Source organism: Rhinopithecus roxellana, chromosome 1 (assembly GCF_007565055.1).
Source record: "Rhinopithecus roxellana isolate Shanxi Qingling chromosome 1, ASM756505v1, whole genome shotgun sequence".
Classification (NCBI taxonomy): Eukaryota; Metazoa; Chordata; class Mammalia; order Primates; family Cercopithecidae; genus Rhinopithecus; species Rhinopithecus roxellana.
Window position 1 is genome coordinate 102,884,030 of NC_044549.1, and position 15,299 is coordinate 102,899,328.

Below are 15,299 nucleotides of genomic sequence, written 5' to 3' on the forward strand. Positions count from 1 at the left end.
AAGGATGAATGGGCATACAACGGGAATAAAACACAACCAAAGGCCATGGTGACAAAAACAAGCAACAAAAAAGATGACAAAATATTTGTGTCTTTTGTGATCCTGGCAGTTGATTTTCAAATTCACATTCTACCTGAATGACATCAAGTGTGTAGTAACTACTCAAAAAACAATTCAGTAAGTAAAAGCAAAAAAATAATCAACAGGCTCAAACAGGAATCAGCATTTTTCTGCATCAGCTGTGATAACAGCTACCATTGACTGAAACCTCTGAGCAAACTCCAGACAACTTGACTGCAGAGTGCGGGTCTGAGCATGCTCCTCCTCCTTTCAGCTATCTCTTTTAAAAGTGGTCAAGACTCACTCAGCCAGTAATCTGCCATATTTCACTCTGGTTCCCCCAATTCTGCCTGAGCTTAGAAATTTAAAGGTGATGAATTTCACTTCTTCCAACAAAGCTGCACTAAACTCGGCTGTGCCGGCCAGCATCAAAGTGGCCAAGAGCTGGATGTACACTAGTAATCAACAGCAAAACACAGAATTAAAAGGGAATGACTTCTTCTGGTTTCCTCTATGCTCCGCCTCCCCACCCCCAACACATTTACTTTTGGCTTAGTGAATGGCGTGTCACACTCCTGCCCACTTTTACCTTTATCCTTCCCAGACTGGAAAACTTCTCCTTGTCTTCCATCACTGCTTTCAGAACAGGCTGGGACATTCTGTTCTTCTTCTTCGAACTGGTAGGACTGTCAAAATCAAAGCCACTGACCACTGCCCTGCGATAAGACGTGGACCGCAAGCCTCTCCGCAGAGACCCTGGGCTATCCACGTCGTTATCGACCTCACTCTCCTCCCCTGCGTGACCCAGAGGTCCTCCTAGGCCCTCGACCATGCTGCGCACCTTGAGGAGTCTCTTGTGGGGCTCCACATTCTGATTGTTGGATTTACTTATTTTAATTTCCGAGGCCAGACTCTTCGGAATGATCTGCTGCTTCCCCACTTTGAGGGCGGCGGGGCTGTTTGTACTCAAAACCACAGAAGGATTCTCGAGGAGCTCGTTCTCCTGGGAGGGCAGCCTTTGGAGGGGAAATTTTTGTTCTGAAGAACTTTTCTGGGGCGCAGGAGAGAGCCCCCGTTCGGGGTCCTTAGCCTTCTGGCCAGACTGCGAACCCGACCCAGGAGAGTCGTTATTAGCGGCAAGGCCATTTGCAGTGGGCGAAGGCACCGGGCTGGCATTCAACCCAGTCGGCTCCTCTTCGGGGGTGCAGGGGGCGGGCGCGTTAGGAGTCCGCGGGGAGCGCAGAACCGGCGGCCGCGGCGCAGGCAGGGTTACCGGGCCATTTGCTGGGGATTTCGGGGAGCCTCCCGGCACCGCTTTGGGAAGCTTAGGTGACTTGGGCCGTCGAAGTCGAGGAGAGGCAGCCCTATACTCCGGGGATGCCGTCCCACCATTGGCCACCGCTCTCCGCTGGGCTCCCAGAAGCAGGGGGCTCCTGTGTACCGTCCTGCTGTCCGAGGTGGTGGGCACCTGGGCGGGAATCTCCGCTGCGGGGAGCGTCCCTCGGTCCTCCACCGGAAAATCCGTAATTAGCAACCCGTTGGGGCTCTGGTAGGACTGGGGCCTCGGCTTGCTCCGGCCCAGCAGCTGGGGCTGAGGAATCGACCGCCTCCGCCACAAAGGGGTTACGCTGTTGCTAGAAAAATCCACCTCGCTCTCGCCGTCCATAGCCGGGCCTCGAAGTCAGCCCCGGTAGAAGCAACACCGGGTCAGTCTTGCCTAAAGAGGAAAGAAGTTAGGAAACTGTGCCTGCGGATAGGCGGGGACGCCTGGCCGACTCGCGTGCTCCGAGTCCGGCGGTCTCCCTGCTGCTGCGCAGGACACGACTGCACCGCACTTACCCGCCCTTTCTCGGGCAAAAACTGCACCACTGCGGTGCGCGGTCCCAGGCAGAAATCTGGGGTGCCGCCCAAACGTACTAATCCAATCACCTCCGCGTCCCTCCCACGCCAAAAGACCACCCGCACCAAACGAGCCCGCCACCAATTCACTGAGTGCAAGCCGAGGCACAAGAAACTTGGGACGAGTTCAGCTTTCTTGGGAAACTCGCCGCGGGACGCTCCCTTCTGTCGCCATCCAGCCGCCCGCCCTCATCGTGGGTACCCTCGTGCTCCAGATGCGCGGCTCCCAGGCAAATTTACCTTCTGGGACTTGCAATGTCCGGGGCCAAGGAGCACCCACTGCCCCGTGGGTGGCCCGGGTCCGGGACCGAAGCGCCGCCGCGAGAGCTTAGGAGACCGCTGCCGCCGACCGCGGCGCCGGCCCCGCCCCCACGCCTGACTACGCCCACACACTTGGCCCCGCCCCCGTTTCTGCCCCGCCCAGCTCCGCCTCCGTTGCAGCCAGAAGCAAGAAGCTGTCTTCCCGCCCCCGCGTGCATACAATCAGCCCCAGTCTGCCTGGGAAACAGAGGAACGCACCTGAGGTGGGTTCTGAGCTCCAGCGTTTGGGGCTGGAAGTTGCGGACTAATAGCTGCGGCGGCATTGGAGTGTAGGCGCTCGGGGTTGTTGCCGGGGGCATAGCGTGAGAACAAGCAAGGGAGCCCTGCTGAATTGCAGCTTAGGAAGCCCTGAATCCTGGAGGTGTGTTGAAACTGAGAACGCGCGGCGGAGTAGACTTTGTGAGACGCGTGGGTAGTAGCGCAGCGTTCTAACGCAGAGTCATGCCCTCTCAGCATTCAGGTGGTCTTAATCAGATGGGCTTGTTTCACTGCTGAAAATGCGTTATAATATAAACAGATAGATGTGCTTGTTTGTGCCTAGAGTCTTTCCGTAGGAAAGACTGGCAGCTCTGAAGTGGGAAACTGGGTGGTTAGGAAACCGGAGGGAGGGAGAGTTTTCATATAATTATTTTTGGTCCTTTTATGCTTTGAATTTTGAAACCTATCTATGAAAAATAAGCTCAATTTACACTACAAAAATAGTATTGGTTTCTAACAGTACATAGAATAAAACTCAAAATCCTTACTATGGCTTACAAGAAGACACTGCACTACTGCCGTAACTCTTCAGCCTGGTCTTTCCATCATCACTTGTTCCTTCATTATTTTTTTCGGCCACACTCAAAGTTTGACAGCCTCAGAACCTTCCCTTTCGTTCCTTCTTGACCTGACTTGACACTGCATCAGAAAGGCAGTGTCCCCTCCTTAATTATACCATTGCCCCATTTATTTTCCAGTCACTTGTTCTCTATTTCTGCACTTGTCAAATTTTGTGTGTGTGTGTGTGTATGTATTTATGTGTTTATGTTTATTGTCTGTTTTGTCTTTACACGGGGGCAGGGGTCATGTTTTTTGTTTTTTTTGTTTTTTTTTTTTTTCTGCGTATTTCAGGCACGTGGTAGGCACTTAATATTTATTTAATGAATGAGTGAATGAATGACAGGAATGAAGTGAAAACAGTGACCATTTCTTCCAAAGTGCTTGGTTGCCAAATAGTAGAAAGATGGCTGTGCCTTGGCCAGTCTCCTGCTGTGTGACAATAATCAGGCAAACTTGAGAAGACAAATAATTTTAGACCATAAGAGCTGTATAATTGATTCTATTAGCAAGACATATGGGCCCTTCTCCAAGTTCTCTTTCAGCATTCATGCATTCAGCAGGGATGCAGTGAGCATCCACTGTGTGCAAGTTATGCTGCCTGTTTTTGCCCTAAATTGAATGCAATGGCCAAAAATATTAAGGTGTGATCTCTGGGTGGTGAGATGAAGGATAATATGTTTCATGCTTCTTTATATTTTTCTGTACTTACGAAATATACTGTGCAATGAAGATATATTACTTTGATCTGAGACATTTTCATAAACAAAGAAAAGAAGAAATGGCATTGAAAAATGTATAAGAAACCTTTTTTTTTTTTTTTTTTTTTTTGAGACGGAGTTTTGCTCTTGTTGCCCAGGCTGGAGTGCAATGACGCGATCTTGGCGCACCACAACCTCCACCTCCCAGGTTCAAGCAGTTCTCCTGCCTCAGCCTCCCGAGTAGCTGGGATTACATGCATGTGCCACCACGTCCGGCTAATTTTGTATTTTTAGTAATGAAAGGGTTCTCCATGTTGGTCAGGCTGGGCTGGAACTCCCAACCTCAGGTGATCCGCCCACCTTGGCCTCCCAAAGTTCTGGGAGTTACAGATGTGAGCCACTGCTCCTAACCTAAGAAAATTTTTTTTAAATTTTCCAAATTGGGCGGAAGACATATGGCTGATTACATACTCAGGCGTAGATACATAGACTTTTTTTTTTTTAAATGTAAGGTGTTTTCTATACCAACATGTACTGCTGTTATGTTGGAAAACTATAATAAATTAATTTCAAAAGTGGTTACCTAATGAGACATGGAGTATTCACCTAATTCAAAACGCAACCTGTGACCTATATTAAGAAGCTGTAAAAGGTGATGTGAGAAGGTGGCTTTTCTTGAAATTATGTTGCCTCTACAAACAAGTGTAACAGATATTTGTGAAGACTTCCTACGATCTTCTTACCTCATTTCCAACAAACAACAAAATACCTACCAAAACAACAACAAAACACCAAGCTCTGGTCCTTCGCTGAGGGAAGTTTACAAACTCACAGACCTAGTGCCTATTCGATGTATTGTTACCTATTCAAATCTAAGGTATCTTCAATTATATGTTCCACCAAGAAAGGAAAAGAGCTGCTAATAAAACTATGACAAAATGTTATATCATATCGAATTCTTACTCTATACTTACTGAGTACTTTTAGACACTTATACATAGATTTGTTTAGTACTGTGTATATGTGGGAAAGAAAATATAAGCAAAATAAATTTACTGAAGCCCTGAGCATTGAGCCTGATTCTTCTGAATACCTTTTCATGAAAAGCATTCATATGTGAGTTTTTCCACACAATGTCGTTGATAGTGCACCATTTCTTAAAAGGATGTTCCAGTCTTGTTTCTGGGATTTGCTTCCTAGACAATGACACTCATTCTGCAAATGTGATACTGGCACTATCCCATTTGACTAAACACATAGTTTTCTTGTTCAAGTGAATTGTATGTCAATACAAGCTATGCAGCTTCTCTATCAATGTCCAGGAGAAAGTTTCTCACAAATTTTAGTTTCATGCCTCAACCATAGTCCTGCATGAAACATGAATTGGTTATATCAACCTCTTTTTGCTTTGGAATTTCTTTCACCTAATCTGTCATATCTGGTCATTTCTCCCGCCTTCAACTGTGTTTCTTGGCACATGGCTTTGACACAGTAGGACTAAATTTCATAGAATTTAGTAGAAATGATGACAATTCATTTATGCCCATGTTCAAAAATAGGCAATGCCAACTATATCATCACTGTCACCTGACCACTGACTGTTTATTTGATAGTAAGACACATCCCATTTTCAGAGAAATTAGAATGTGGTACCAAATTGTTCTTAAAATTGAAGAAATACAGTATGTCGAACTATTTGTAATGATATTTTCCGCTGGTATATTCCAATGGTATGTAACTATTAGAATATTCAATGGTATAATGCAAGATATATATGGCTACATTTACTAAACGAATTCACATTGGTCACAAATTTTGTGTCCCAAGCACAATAATTAGGCTAATTTTTAAATGCAAATTATTAGCTTGTCTTATTACAATATATGTCTCGTTTTCCAATATATCCCATCCCATGCACCTTTTGTTTATACATTCAACAAATATTTATTGGGTATATTCAAGTGCCAAGCATTATTAGGACAGACATTCCTGAACCTTACAGTTTGGCTCATGGAAACACAACTGAAACATTAAAATAGTAATGTAAAACACCCAAACTGTGTAAGATGCATAGTAAGCTCTGTGTTCTATGGAAACCTTTGTGAAGGAGTCTGGATAAAGCTGGCCCAGATGGGTAGGTAAAGTATCGCAAGGTGGAGAGGAGGAGAATGATGTCACAGAAAGATGTCCCAGGATAAGCAAAAACATGGAGGGATGGCTGGAGAACTGATATTCATTAAGTGCCAACTGTATGTTAAGCTTTGTTGTTTGTTACACATAACTTAATCACACATTAGTCTTAAGAAATGTGAAGCTGAAGCCCAAAAAGCTCTTCTCATACTGTTGATAAGTGGTTGAATCAGAATCCTAAACTTTTTCTTTATAATACTCCAGAGCCCAGGCATCAAAACATGCAAGAAACTAAGCTCACCAAAACACAGTTTGCATTTAGAAGTTGTGGGATATTAATTTGGCTGAATATGGTGAGAATAGAATGTGGTATGCAACAGAGACTAAGGGATTGAGATTTTACCTGAATGACAACTAACTACTCTGATATGATTTGGCAGTTTGACTCTGTGTCCCCATCCAAATCTCGTCTCAAATTGTAATCCTCATGTGTTCATGGAGGGAGGTGATTGGATCATGGGGGGTTTCCTCCATGCTGTTCTCATGATAGCGAGTGAGTTCTCAAGAGATCTTTTGGTTTTGTAAGCATCTAACACTTCCCCTGCTTGCACTTCTCTCTCTTGCTACCATGTGAAGAAGGTTCTTGCTTCCTCTTCACCTTCTGCCATGAGCGTAAGTTTCCTGACGCTTCCCTGGCCATATGGAACTGTGAGTCCATTGAGCCTCTTTCCTTTATAAATTACCTAGTCTCAGGTAGTATCTTTTTAGCAGTGTGAAAATGGACTAATACATACTCCTTGAAGAAACTTAAACTTTTTCATCTTCTAAAAAATGAATATGATGACACCAGTGTCAGAAATAAAAAACAAAACATTGACAGACTTGACAATTTAAACATTTTAGCCTTTGTGCATTGAGAAACGCCACATAAACAGATAAATTTTGAGGGAAATCTTCTGTTAGAAGGAAATTAGAGAAAAATATTTAAATACGTATAAAATATAAATATAAATAGATTTGTATATGATATAGCCATTTAACACTTTGTCATATATTTAAATATTTATATATTATATATTAAAAATACATATTATATATTAAAATAAATAAATATATATGACAAAGTGTTAAATGGCTATATCATACAATCAATAAGAATAAGATAACAAAAGTTGTAAAATGAACAGAGTAAGAATAAGCATTTTGGAGAAGGGTGTCCACTGTACATCAAAATATACTCAATCCCAATAATAAAAACAAAATTTAAGAAGTAATGAGATAATTTTTCATTTATTAGATTAGCAAAGATTGTCTTTTTTTTTTTTTTTTTTTTTTGAGGTGGGGTCTCACTCTGTTGCCCAGGCTGGAGTGCAGTGGCGCGATCCTGGCTCACTGCAACCTCCACCTCCTGGGTATAAGCAGTTCTCTACCTCAGCCTCCCAGGTAGCTGGGATTACAGGTGCCCACCACCATACTCGGCTAATTTTTGTATTTTTAGTAGAGATGGGGTTTCACCATCTTGGCCAGACTGGTCTTGAACTCCTGACCTCATGATCCACCAGCCTCGGCCTCCCAAAGTGCTGGGATTACAGGCGTGAGCCACAGTGCCCATACAAGATTGTCTTTTAAAAAGGCAATACTCACTGTTGGTAAAAGCACAGACAAAAGAGAATTCTGAATCATTCATGGTAAGAATGTAAATTGGCACATCTTTCTGAAGAGCAATTAGATAATACTTAAACAAAATGTTGATTAACTTAACCAAACCTTTTGTTATGGTGGCCAAAATTTAGCAACAGGCTAAATATCTATCAGCAAGGGACTGGCTAATAAACCATGATGTGCAATGCAACCACCAAAAATAATTATACACAATTATAATTATACAAAAATTCAAAATATATGATTAAATTTTTTTAGAAAGCTGTTTTAATACACACTATGCAAAATATCCTACTTTGAGTTTTACAAAGTGCAAATAGCTATATGTAAAACTGTTTCTAAATATTTAAAACATATTTGTGAATATGTGTAATGACTAGATTTTGAATATTCACCAAAATGTTATGTTTACTCTGCACGGCTGCATTAATGGTGATATTTAGATTTATGTTTTTCTGTGAAACAAGCCACTCCAACACTTAGTGACATAAAATAGCAACTTCTATTATTTGTTATTTTTCACCATTTTATGGGCTGGCTTGGCAGTTCTTCAGGAGGTCTCACCTAGGTTTTCTCATGTGGCAGCAGGAAGCCAGCTGTGGGGTTGTCTGCGTCAGGAGGACAAAGCCCCCCTCACATGCCTCACAGCTGGTTGATGCTGGCTGTTATTTGAGGCTCGTGTTCTCCGTTTCTCAAATCTTCAATGTCCTAAACAGGGTAATATCCCCGTGATTCCTGAGACAATGGAGTGGTAAGTCAAAATGATAAAGAAAAATCTGGAGAGGATACTTGACAAACAGGTTTTGAAAATTAACTAGATCTCTTTGGGAAAAAAGTTCTTAAAAGGAGACTTTCTACAACACTTACTAGTGATTTATGTATTATCTTACATGTTAACATTTTGTGAGCACTTACAGTATACAGACCCTCTTTGAAGTGCTTCAACTGTATTATATAATTTATCCTCACAACAACCTTATGAAGTAGGAACTACTACCATAATCCATTTATACACAAGAAAATTAAGTATAGCACAGAGAGTTAAAAAGCCATGCAGCCTGGCTCATAATTATTACACTATATTGTTATATTGTTTGTGATTCCATTATGTATTTAGGTTTTTTGCAAATAATATATAAACATCCCAACGTCAGACTGGTTCTTTATCTCCAGTATTGCTTCAGTAATGGACAGATTGATCAACTGGTGAAAATGCCCAAAGTTATATGGAAAAGGAGGTGGAGGAAGGGATGTCATCCAAGTAGGAAGAAAGCCACAAAAGCCTGAGAAAGGAAGTTTCTGAAAGGAAAGTCGTATCAGCAGCCCTGTCAGTCACCTAATATTTATTCAACTCCTGGTTGGTACCTGGCCCTCGGTTAGCTATGGGTACAGTGGTGAAGAAAATAGGCAGATGATTCTTGCCATGGTGTATCAGGAAAGACCAACCTTAGATAGCATTGAATGCTAAAGATGCTGCTCACTTAGTGCCCTTGCAACTGGCACCTTCAGTCTTGGTGGGCACTGAACCCAACTGGCAGGGCTTATGGAGAAGACAAGTAGAAAACAGTCTAGGAACTTAACTGCAATGGTGGGAATTGTGACAGTAAAAGAAAGGAGAAAAATAGGGCAGTAGATGGACGATAAGGGAGAAATAAACAGTTTTAGTTTCAAGACTGAGGACACTTGATTAGACATCAGGAAGCTGGGTTTGAGTTTGTGTTTACCACTTTTGAACTGTTGGAATGAAGACAAGTAATTTAATCTCTAAGACCACAGTTTCTTGAACTGCAACATGAAGTATTTCCTCCTCTCAAGCACAGTTTGGGAAGCACTGGTATAAATTAGAATAATTTGGATGTGGCAAGTCTAATGGTTGTAGGAAAGTAGGAAATGGGGATGGGGGCAAAGAGTAGGGGAGACCTAGCCAGATAAGTGCACAAAAAACTGAATTCTAATTTATTTTCCCCCTTTTGAACAGCAAATAATTAGAATAAAATTCTATTATTTTTAACTCCATGATAAAGAGTAAAGAGCATAATGAGAAAAGGGTTAGGACTCGTTGAAAATGACTCCGAGGACTCTCCATGGCCAGATGGAAGGCAAATGGCAAGAAGACTTCACCAAGTGGAGAAGGGCTTCTTTCTTGCTCCCAGCCCTTGCCTGCAGCATGCAATCTGTTCACCCACAACCGCAGTGAGAATGATTGAAAGGTGATGCATTGAACCTCCAGTGCCACCATGTTTTGAGGGGGAAGGTCCCTATTTAACTAGAGTAATTAAGATCCAAGGTAAACCGTGAGGTCAGAGTGTAGAGTGGCTCCCACAACTGGCAGCCACCAAGAGCTGTTCGCTTTTGTTCTTTGAATTGTAGGAATGAGATAAACAATTGAGCAGCCACTTTGTTCAACGTGTTTTAGTATGAGCTCACAGTATGGTTTGTACAGACGCTTTACCTCTCTAAACAGTGATTTCCTTGTTGCTTTGTTTTTTGTTTTGTGTTTGCTGTAAAATAATACATACATGTAGTAAAAATTAGGACTGCATAAAAGTAAAAATATCTCTGTCACTCTTGTCTCTAGTTTCCAAGTTGGCCCGCTAGAGGCGTCCACTGTTAACAGTTTATTGTACTTTATAAATTCAGATGTATGGTAGACATTAGTAAGCATATATATCCCTTCACATGCTACACACTGGCACCCTGTAACACTCCTCTGTTCCTTACAAATTACCTTAAATACAACTCATTTAATGCCAATACTTATAGAACTACCATATATTTTTAATAACTGCAGAGCATTGGGTAGATCAAATAAAATTGCCATTTTTGTAAGTCAAAAACAGTCAAATATCAGGAATTTCATATGGTTTCACCTAATAGTACATGATTCATTAGCAAATTTCCTATTAACAGACATTTAAATTATTTCTTTGCAAAATCTGAGCACCAATGAAAAAACTGTAAAATTCCTTCCAGCTCTTAATTTCTGTAATTCTTTGCTTTGTTCCCATCCCTGAATGCCTGGAAGATGTAAGACAGTTAAAGAGAACGCTTTATTGAACAAAGATGCAGATATTATTTAATTTTGTTATGTTTAATTTAGAGTCTGCTCTTAATGCTATCTTAATGGTGAAATCATGATGCATTAACGTGCTCTAAGGGTTCTGGTACTTTTTGAGGAAATTGGGTTGAGGTGCTATAATCACTATCACTATTATTTTGATTATTTCTCTTCTTTTTTGCCCTTTCCTGGTTCCTGCTCTTTGTCTGGTTAACAAGACAGCATGTAGAATCACAACTCTTGTTTCATGAAGTTTGTTAAGTAATTTAAACAAAGGTAGGTCACACTGTTCCTTTTGTACAACCAGTTTAATGTTTGCAAAAAACTCAAGATTTAAAAAAACAAATCTGTTGTGTCCACTCTGTTTTCCAGGTAAATTTATATCAGGAATCATGTGAGGATACTTAAGACCAGCCGGTACTTTCAAGTTTTCTCCTGCCCAGATCTGTTTGGAAGAAATCTAGTCTTATCTGCCTCAAAAGTCCAGCAGAAAAAAATAGCTGAAATAAATGAAGCCTGTGATTACTTGGTTCTGTGTTTACCTAGACATTCTGGCATTTGGCTCAAAAGACAAAGCTTGTTAGATGTGCTATTTGAACCTGGTTTTGCTATAGATTTTAAATTGGAAGAAAAAAATGGTAACAGAGTAAAGCTCTCTAAATCATACACATTTGGGCTGACTACCAAGCTAGTCTCACCCAGCAGTACTAATAGAATGTGGAAAATGCTTTCCAGGGTTGAGGTCTGCCACCTAGCAACCGCTTTGAAATACCCCCTGCACTGACCCAAGGCTACTCAAAATGCCCAGTTTTGAAATTGGTGGGATATTTTGCTGTGTATGGGTCACAGTCATTGAAAGAAGGATTAGAACTGTTTTTCAGGCCAAAGACGTGCAGATTAGAAGGACTGTTTAATTTAACTGCTCAACTGGTTTGGAAATAGAACTGGCAGATTAAATACAGATGAAAGGTAATTACATCGGATATACGCTGGAAAAAATCACTTGTTTTTCTGAAATTGAAATTGAACTAAGCATCCCGTTTTTTAAAAGTTAAAACTGGCAATCCTATTTTGGAGAGACGTTTTTAGTACAGGGGAGAGGGCTTCTTGTCTCTGGCCTGGGGTCATTGTCACTGATATTTGTCTTGCTGCTTCTGCTGCCGAGTGTCTTTGGCTCAGTTATTCTTGAACCACACCAGAACTTGTGCTCAACTCAGGGTAAGTGTTTTAGCTCGTGCCTCCCTTTTTTCTTTGTGGGTTGACCATTTCATCTTCTCATAGTTTTTATTTAATTACTATCACTGTCTCCTATCATAGATATGTTCCTGACCCTTCCTTCTTGAAGGGACAGCTGTGTAACCATTCAACCATCTGGCCATCAGTTTCCACATCTGTGAAATCAACTTCTGCCTCATGGAGTCATGAGTTCCCAAGGTACTTGCTGTTTCTACCTGTTGTTGTCACTTTGTTCTGAAGAACCACTGTGAGTTGGTTCTGCAAATGTGAAGAAATGTGAGTTTTAGGGGGTTTGTATGAGCTCTACGTATGGATAAAGACAGAACTTGTAGTCATGAAAATATAATGAAATCTGAGCTCTACCATTTTCTAGGTGAATCTTTGAATAAGTCCCTAAATCTCTCTGACTTTAATTTCCTTATCTTGAAAGTGGAGCTAATACTCCTAAGCCCAGACAGCCACCCAGACTGGATGTGAGCATGAAATTTTAAAATGCTTGTGAAAAACACCTTATAAAATCTATAAAAACAAAGGTAGACATTTATTATTGATTAACAGGGGCTGAATTCTCATAGTCAAATGAACATATGAATTGCCTGAGAAGCATTTTCTTTTTTTTTTTTTTTTTTGAGAGAGTCTCACTCTGTTGCCCATCCTGGAGTACAGTGATGCCATCTTGGCTCACTGCAAGCTCCGCCTCCCGGGTTCACGCCATTCTCCTGCCTCAGCCTCCCGAGTAGCTGGGACTACAGGTGCTCACCACCACGCCCAGCTAATTTTTTGTATTTTTAGTAGAGACGGGGTTTCACTGTGTTAATCAGGATGGTCTCGATCTCCTGACCGTGTGATCCGCCCGTCTCAGCCTCCCAAAGTGCTGGGATTACAGGCGTGAGCCACCGCGCCCGGTTGAGGAGCATTTTCAAAGCACTCAAGGTCAACTCCTGCTTAGACCACACTGCTCTTATAGTCTTGAGATGATTTTTATTCTGTGGGCTACAGCAGAGCCCATGAATCTGCATTTTATAAATCATCCAGGTGATGTTGATGTAGATGACTTTTACATCTCACTTTTAGAAAATTTTGGTTTCACTTTGGGTAATATTAACTTTTTCACATGCAGATGTTATTTGTTTTAAAGAAACCCTTAATATTTCCCTTTGAGTAGAGGGGATATTAACACTGAGCATCAAATTAGGGATGCTAAAGGAGCTCTCTAGAACCTTTCTTGAGGGTATGATAAGTAGAATTCTGATAAGCAAAAGGAAATTTTCCAAGCCAAAGCTTTGATGTGTATATGTGTGTATATACTATTTACATATATTTTTTCATACATCAATGTTCATACCCCTTGTTCATACCCTTTGTGCATTTTTATGTTAGGCAGTTGATCCTTTCCTTATTCAATGTGAACACCTTGAGTATGTAGGAAAATAGGCTTTTGCTGGCTATATGTCTTGCAAATGTTTTTCTAGCTTGTTGTCTTTTGACTGTGTTAATGCGCTCATTGCCATACAGATTTACAGCAAATGTTTCAGTAAGTATTTTCTTGAACCACACCAGAACTTGTGCTCAACTCAGAGTGAGTGTTTTAGCCTGTCCCTCCCTTCCTTTGTGGATTGGCCATATCATCTTCTCATAGCTTTTCTTTAATTCCTATTACTGTCCCCTAGTATAGATATTATAGAGAGGCCTATTTCACTCTGTGATTATTTTTAAAAAAGTAACCAAACTAGGAGAATCGCCTGAACCCGGGAAGCAGAAATTGCAGTGAGCCAAGATTGCGCCACCGCACTCCAGACTGGTGACAGAGCGAGGCTCCATCTCAAAAAAAAAAAGTAACCCAAACTTTCTTTGGGGGCACTTTTGCCCAGACAGCATGTCTTACAGTAGTATTTTGGCACTAGTAATAGGCACCTCAACAACAGTGTTTCTTTCCCTCCTTTTCTCTTAGTGTATACATCACTGAATCAGTTGCTTTATTCATGTTACCTCTTAATCTTAGTGCCTCACAGATATTACTGTCTGTATTTTACTATGAGACCTACAGAAGTGTTACAATGAGGACACTCTTTTCTTCATTCCATACCCTCTGAAACAGTTTAAAGAGCCTAAGACTGACTCACTTGCTTTTTGAAAACTGGAAAACTTCACAGTGAAACTGCCTGAACCAGGCTTTTTTTTTTTTTTTTTTTTTTTTTTTTTGTACGATGGCTCTTTAATATTTCTCTCAGGGTTATTTATGTATTTGGATTTTATAGCTTTTCTTGAATCAATTTTTGTTTTTGCATTTTCTCAGATGTTCAAATTCTCTTAACTGCCTTAATCACCTCTGTTTCTAAGATTTGTTATATTTTCTGTCCTATTTTTAATATTCTGCATTTGTGTACTCTTATTACTATTATTATTATTATTTTGACATGGCATATCAGTCTGTCACCCAGGATGGAGTGCAGTAGTGCAATCTTGACTCACTGCAACCTCTGCCTCCCGGGTTCAAATGATTCTGCTGCCTCGGCCTCCTGAGTAGCTGGGATTACAGGTGTATTTTTAGTAGAGACAGGATTTCACCATGTTGGCCAGGCTGGTCTTGAACACCTGACCTCAAGTGATCTGACTGCTTCACCCTCCCAAAGTGCTGAGATTACAGGCCTGAGCCACCACACCCGGCCACTTTTATTTATTTGATTAATATTGCCATACAAGCTTGCCTATTTAAATTTGGCAACTTTTTTAAAGGTTTCTTATATGTATTTATCAATTCTGCTGACTCTTTTTTCTAAGTTATTTCTTTTTTTTTTCACTAGTAATGTCTTCTGTTTTTCTTTCTTTTGCTTTATTCTTTTTCTAATTTCTTGAATTGAATAGTTTGTATCAGTCTGGATCCAATTAGAAGAGGGAGATAAGTCACATAATTTGAACAGGGAAGGTTTAGTATAAAGAATTATTAACCACATTAAGGCACTAAAGTAATTAGGGATTGGCTGGTAAGAAGTAAAAAGAACACTAAACACAGGAATATTACATGTAAGGAATAGCCACTACTCTCTGGGTTGAGATAGAGCACCCAAGCAAGAAGCTTCCACTCTCTGCCCCTCCCCATCCCTGCAACTGACATCTGACCTTGTTGGAGAGAATGCCCTCTTGGCTCACTGGATGGTAAAGAAGTCTCTGTGATACTACATCAGTGGAACTTGCTGGAAATCTGCTTTCTGAAACTTGCCAAAAATCTGCCCTTTAGGATGCTAGGAAAAATTGTTCACAGGAAGATGTCTCACTCTGCTACAAAAGCACCCAAAGGGGATGTTGGGGTATGGAGTGGGAGAATTTCTGGCACCTGAGTGCTGCTGTCCACTGCAGTGTAAGAGCTTGGCACTGGAGAAGCTGCAAGCACTGCAGTTGGCAGGCTGCTAACCTCT

General features: G+C 41.2%; 1 protein-coding gene and 1 long non-coding RNA gene across 2 annotated transcripts in view; one reads left to right on the top strand and one right to left on the bottom strand.

Annotated features, from left to right (window-relative positions):
* Window positions 1-2,360, bottom strand: part of ARHGEF26 (Rho guanine nucleotide exchange factor 26) — a 139,706-nt gene extending 137,346 nt beyond the window's left edge. The window contains exons 1-2 of the mRNA XM_010370616.2: window positions 2,200-2,360; window positions 650-1,777 (exon numbers count right to left, since the gene is read on the bottom strand). Coding sequence (XP_010368918.2) covers window positions 650-1,726 — 1,077 coding nt within the window. The 5' untranslated portion in view covers window positions 1,727-1,777; window positions 2,200-2,360. The remainder of the gene's footprint in view (window positions 1-649; window positions 1,778-2,199) is intronic.
* Window positions 2,361-10,867: 8,507 nt separating this feature from the next.
* Window positions 10,868-12,055, top strand: LOC115896874. The gene is made up of 3 exons (XR_004056782.1): window positions 10,868-10,923; window positions 11,020-11,865; window positions 11,965-12,055. It is a non-coding gene; the product is annotated as an uncharacterized LOC115896874 (long non-coding RNA).
* The last annotated feature ends 3,244 nt before the right edge of the window (window positions 12,056-15,299 follow it).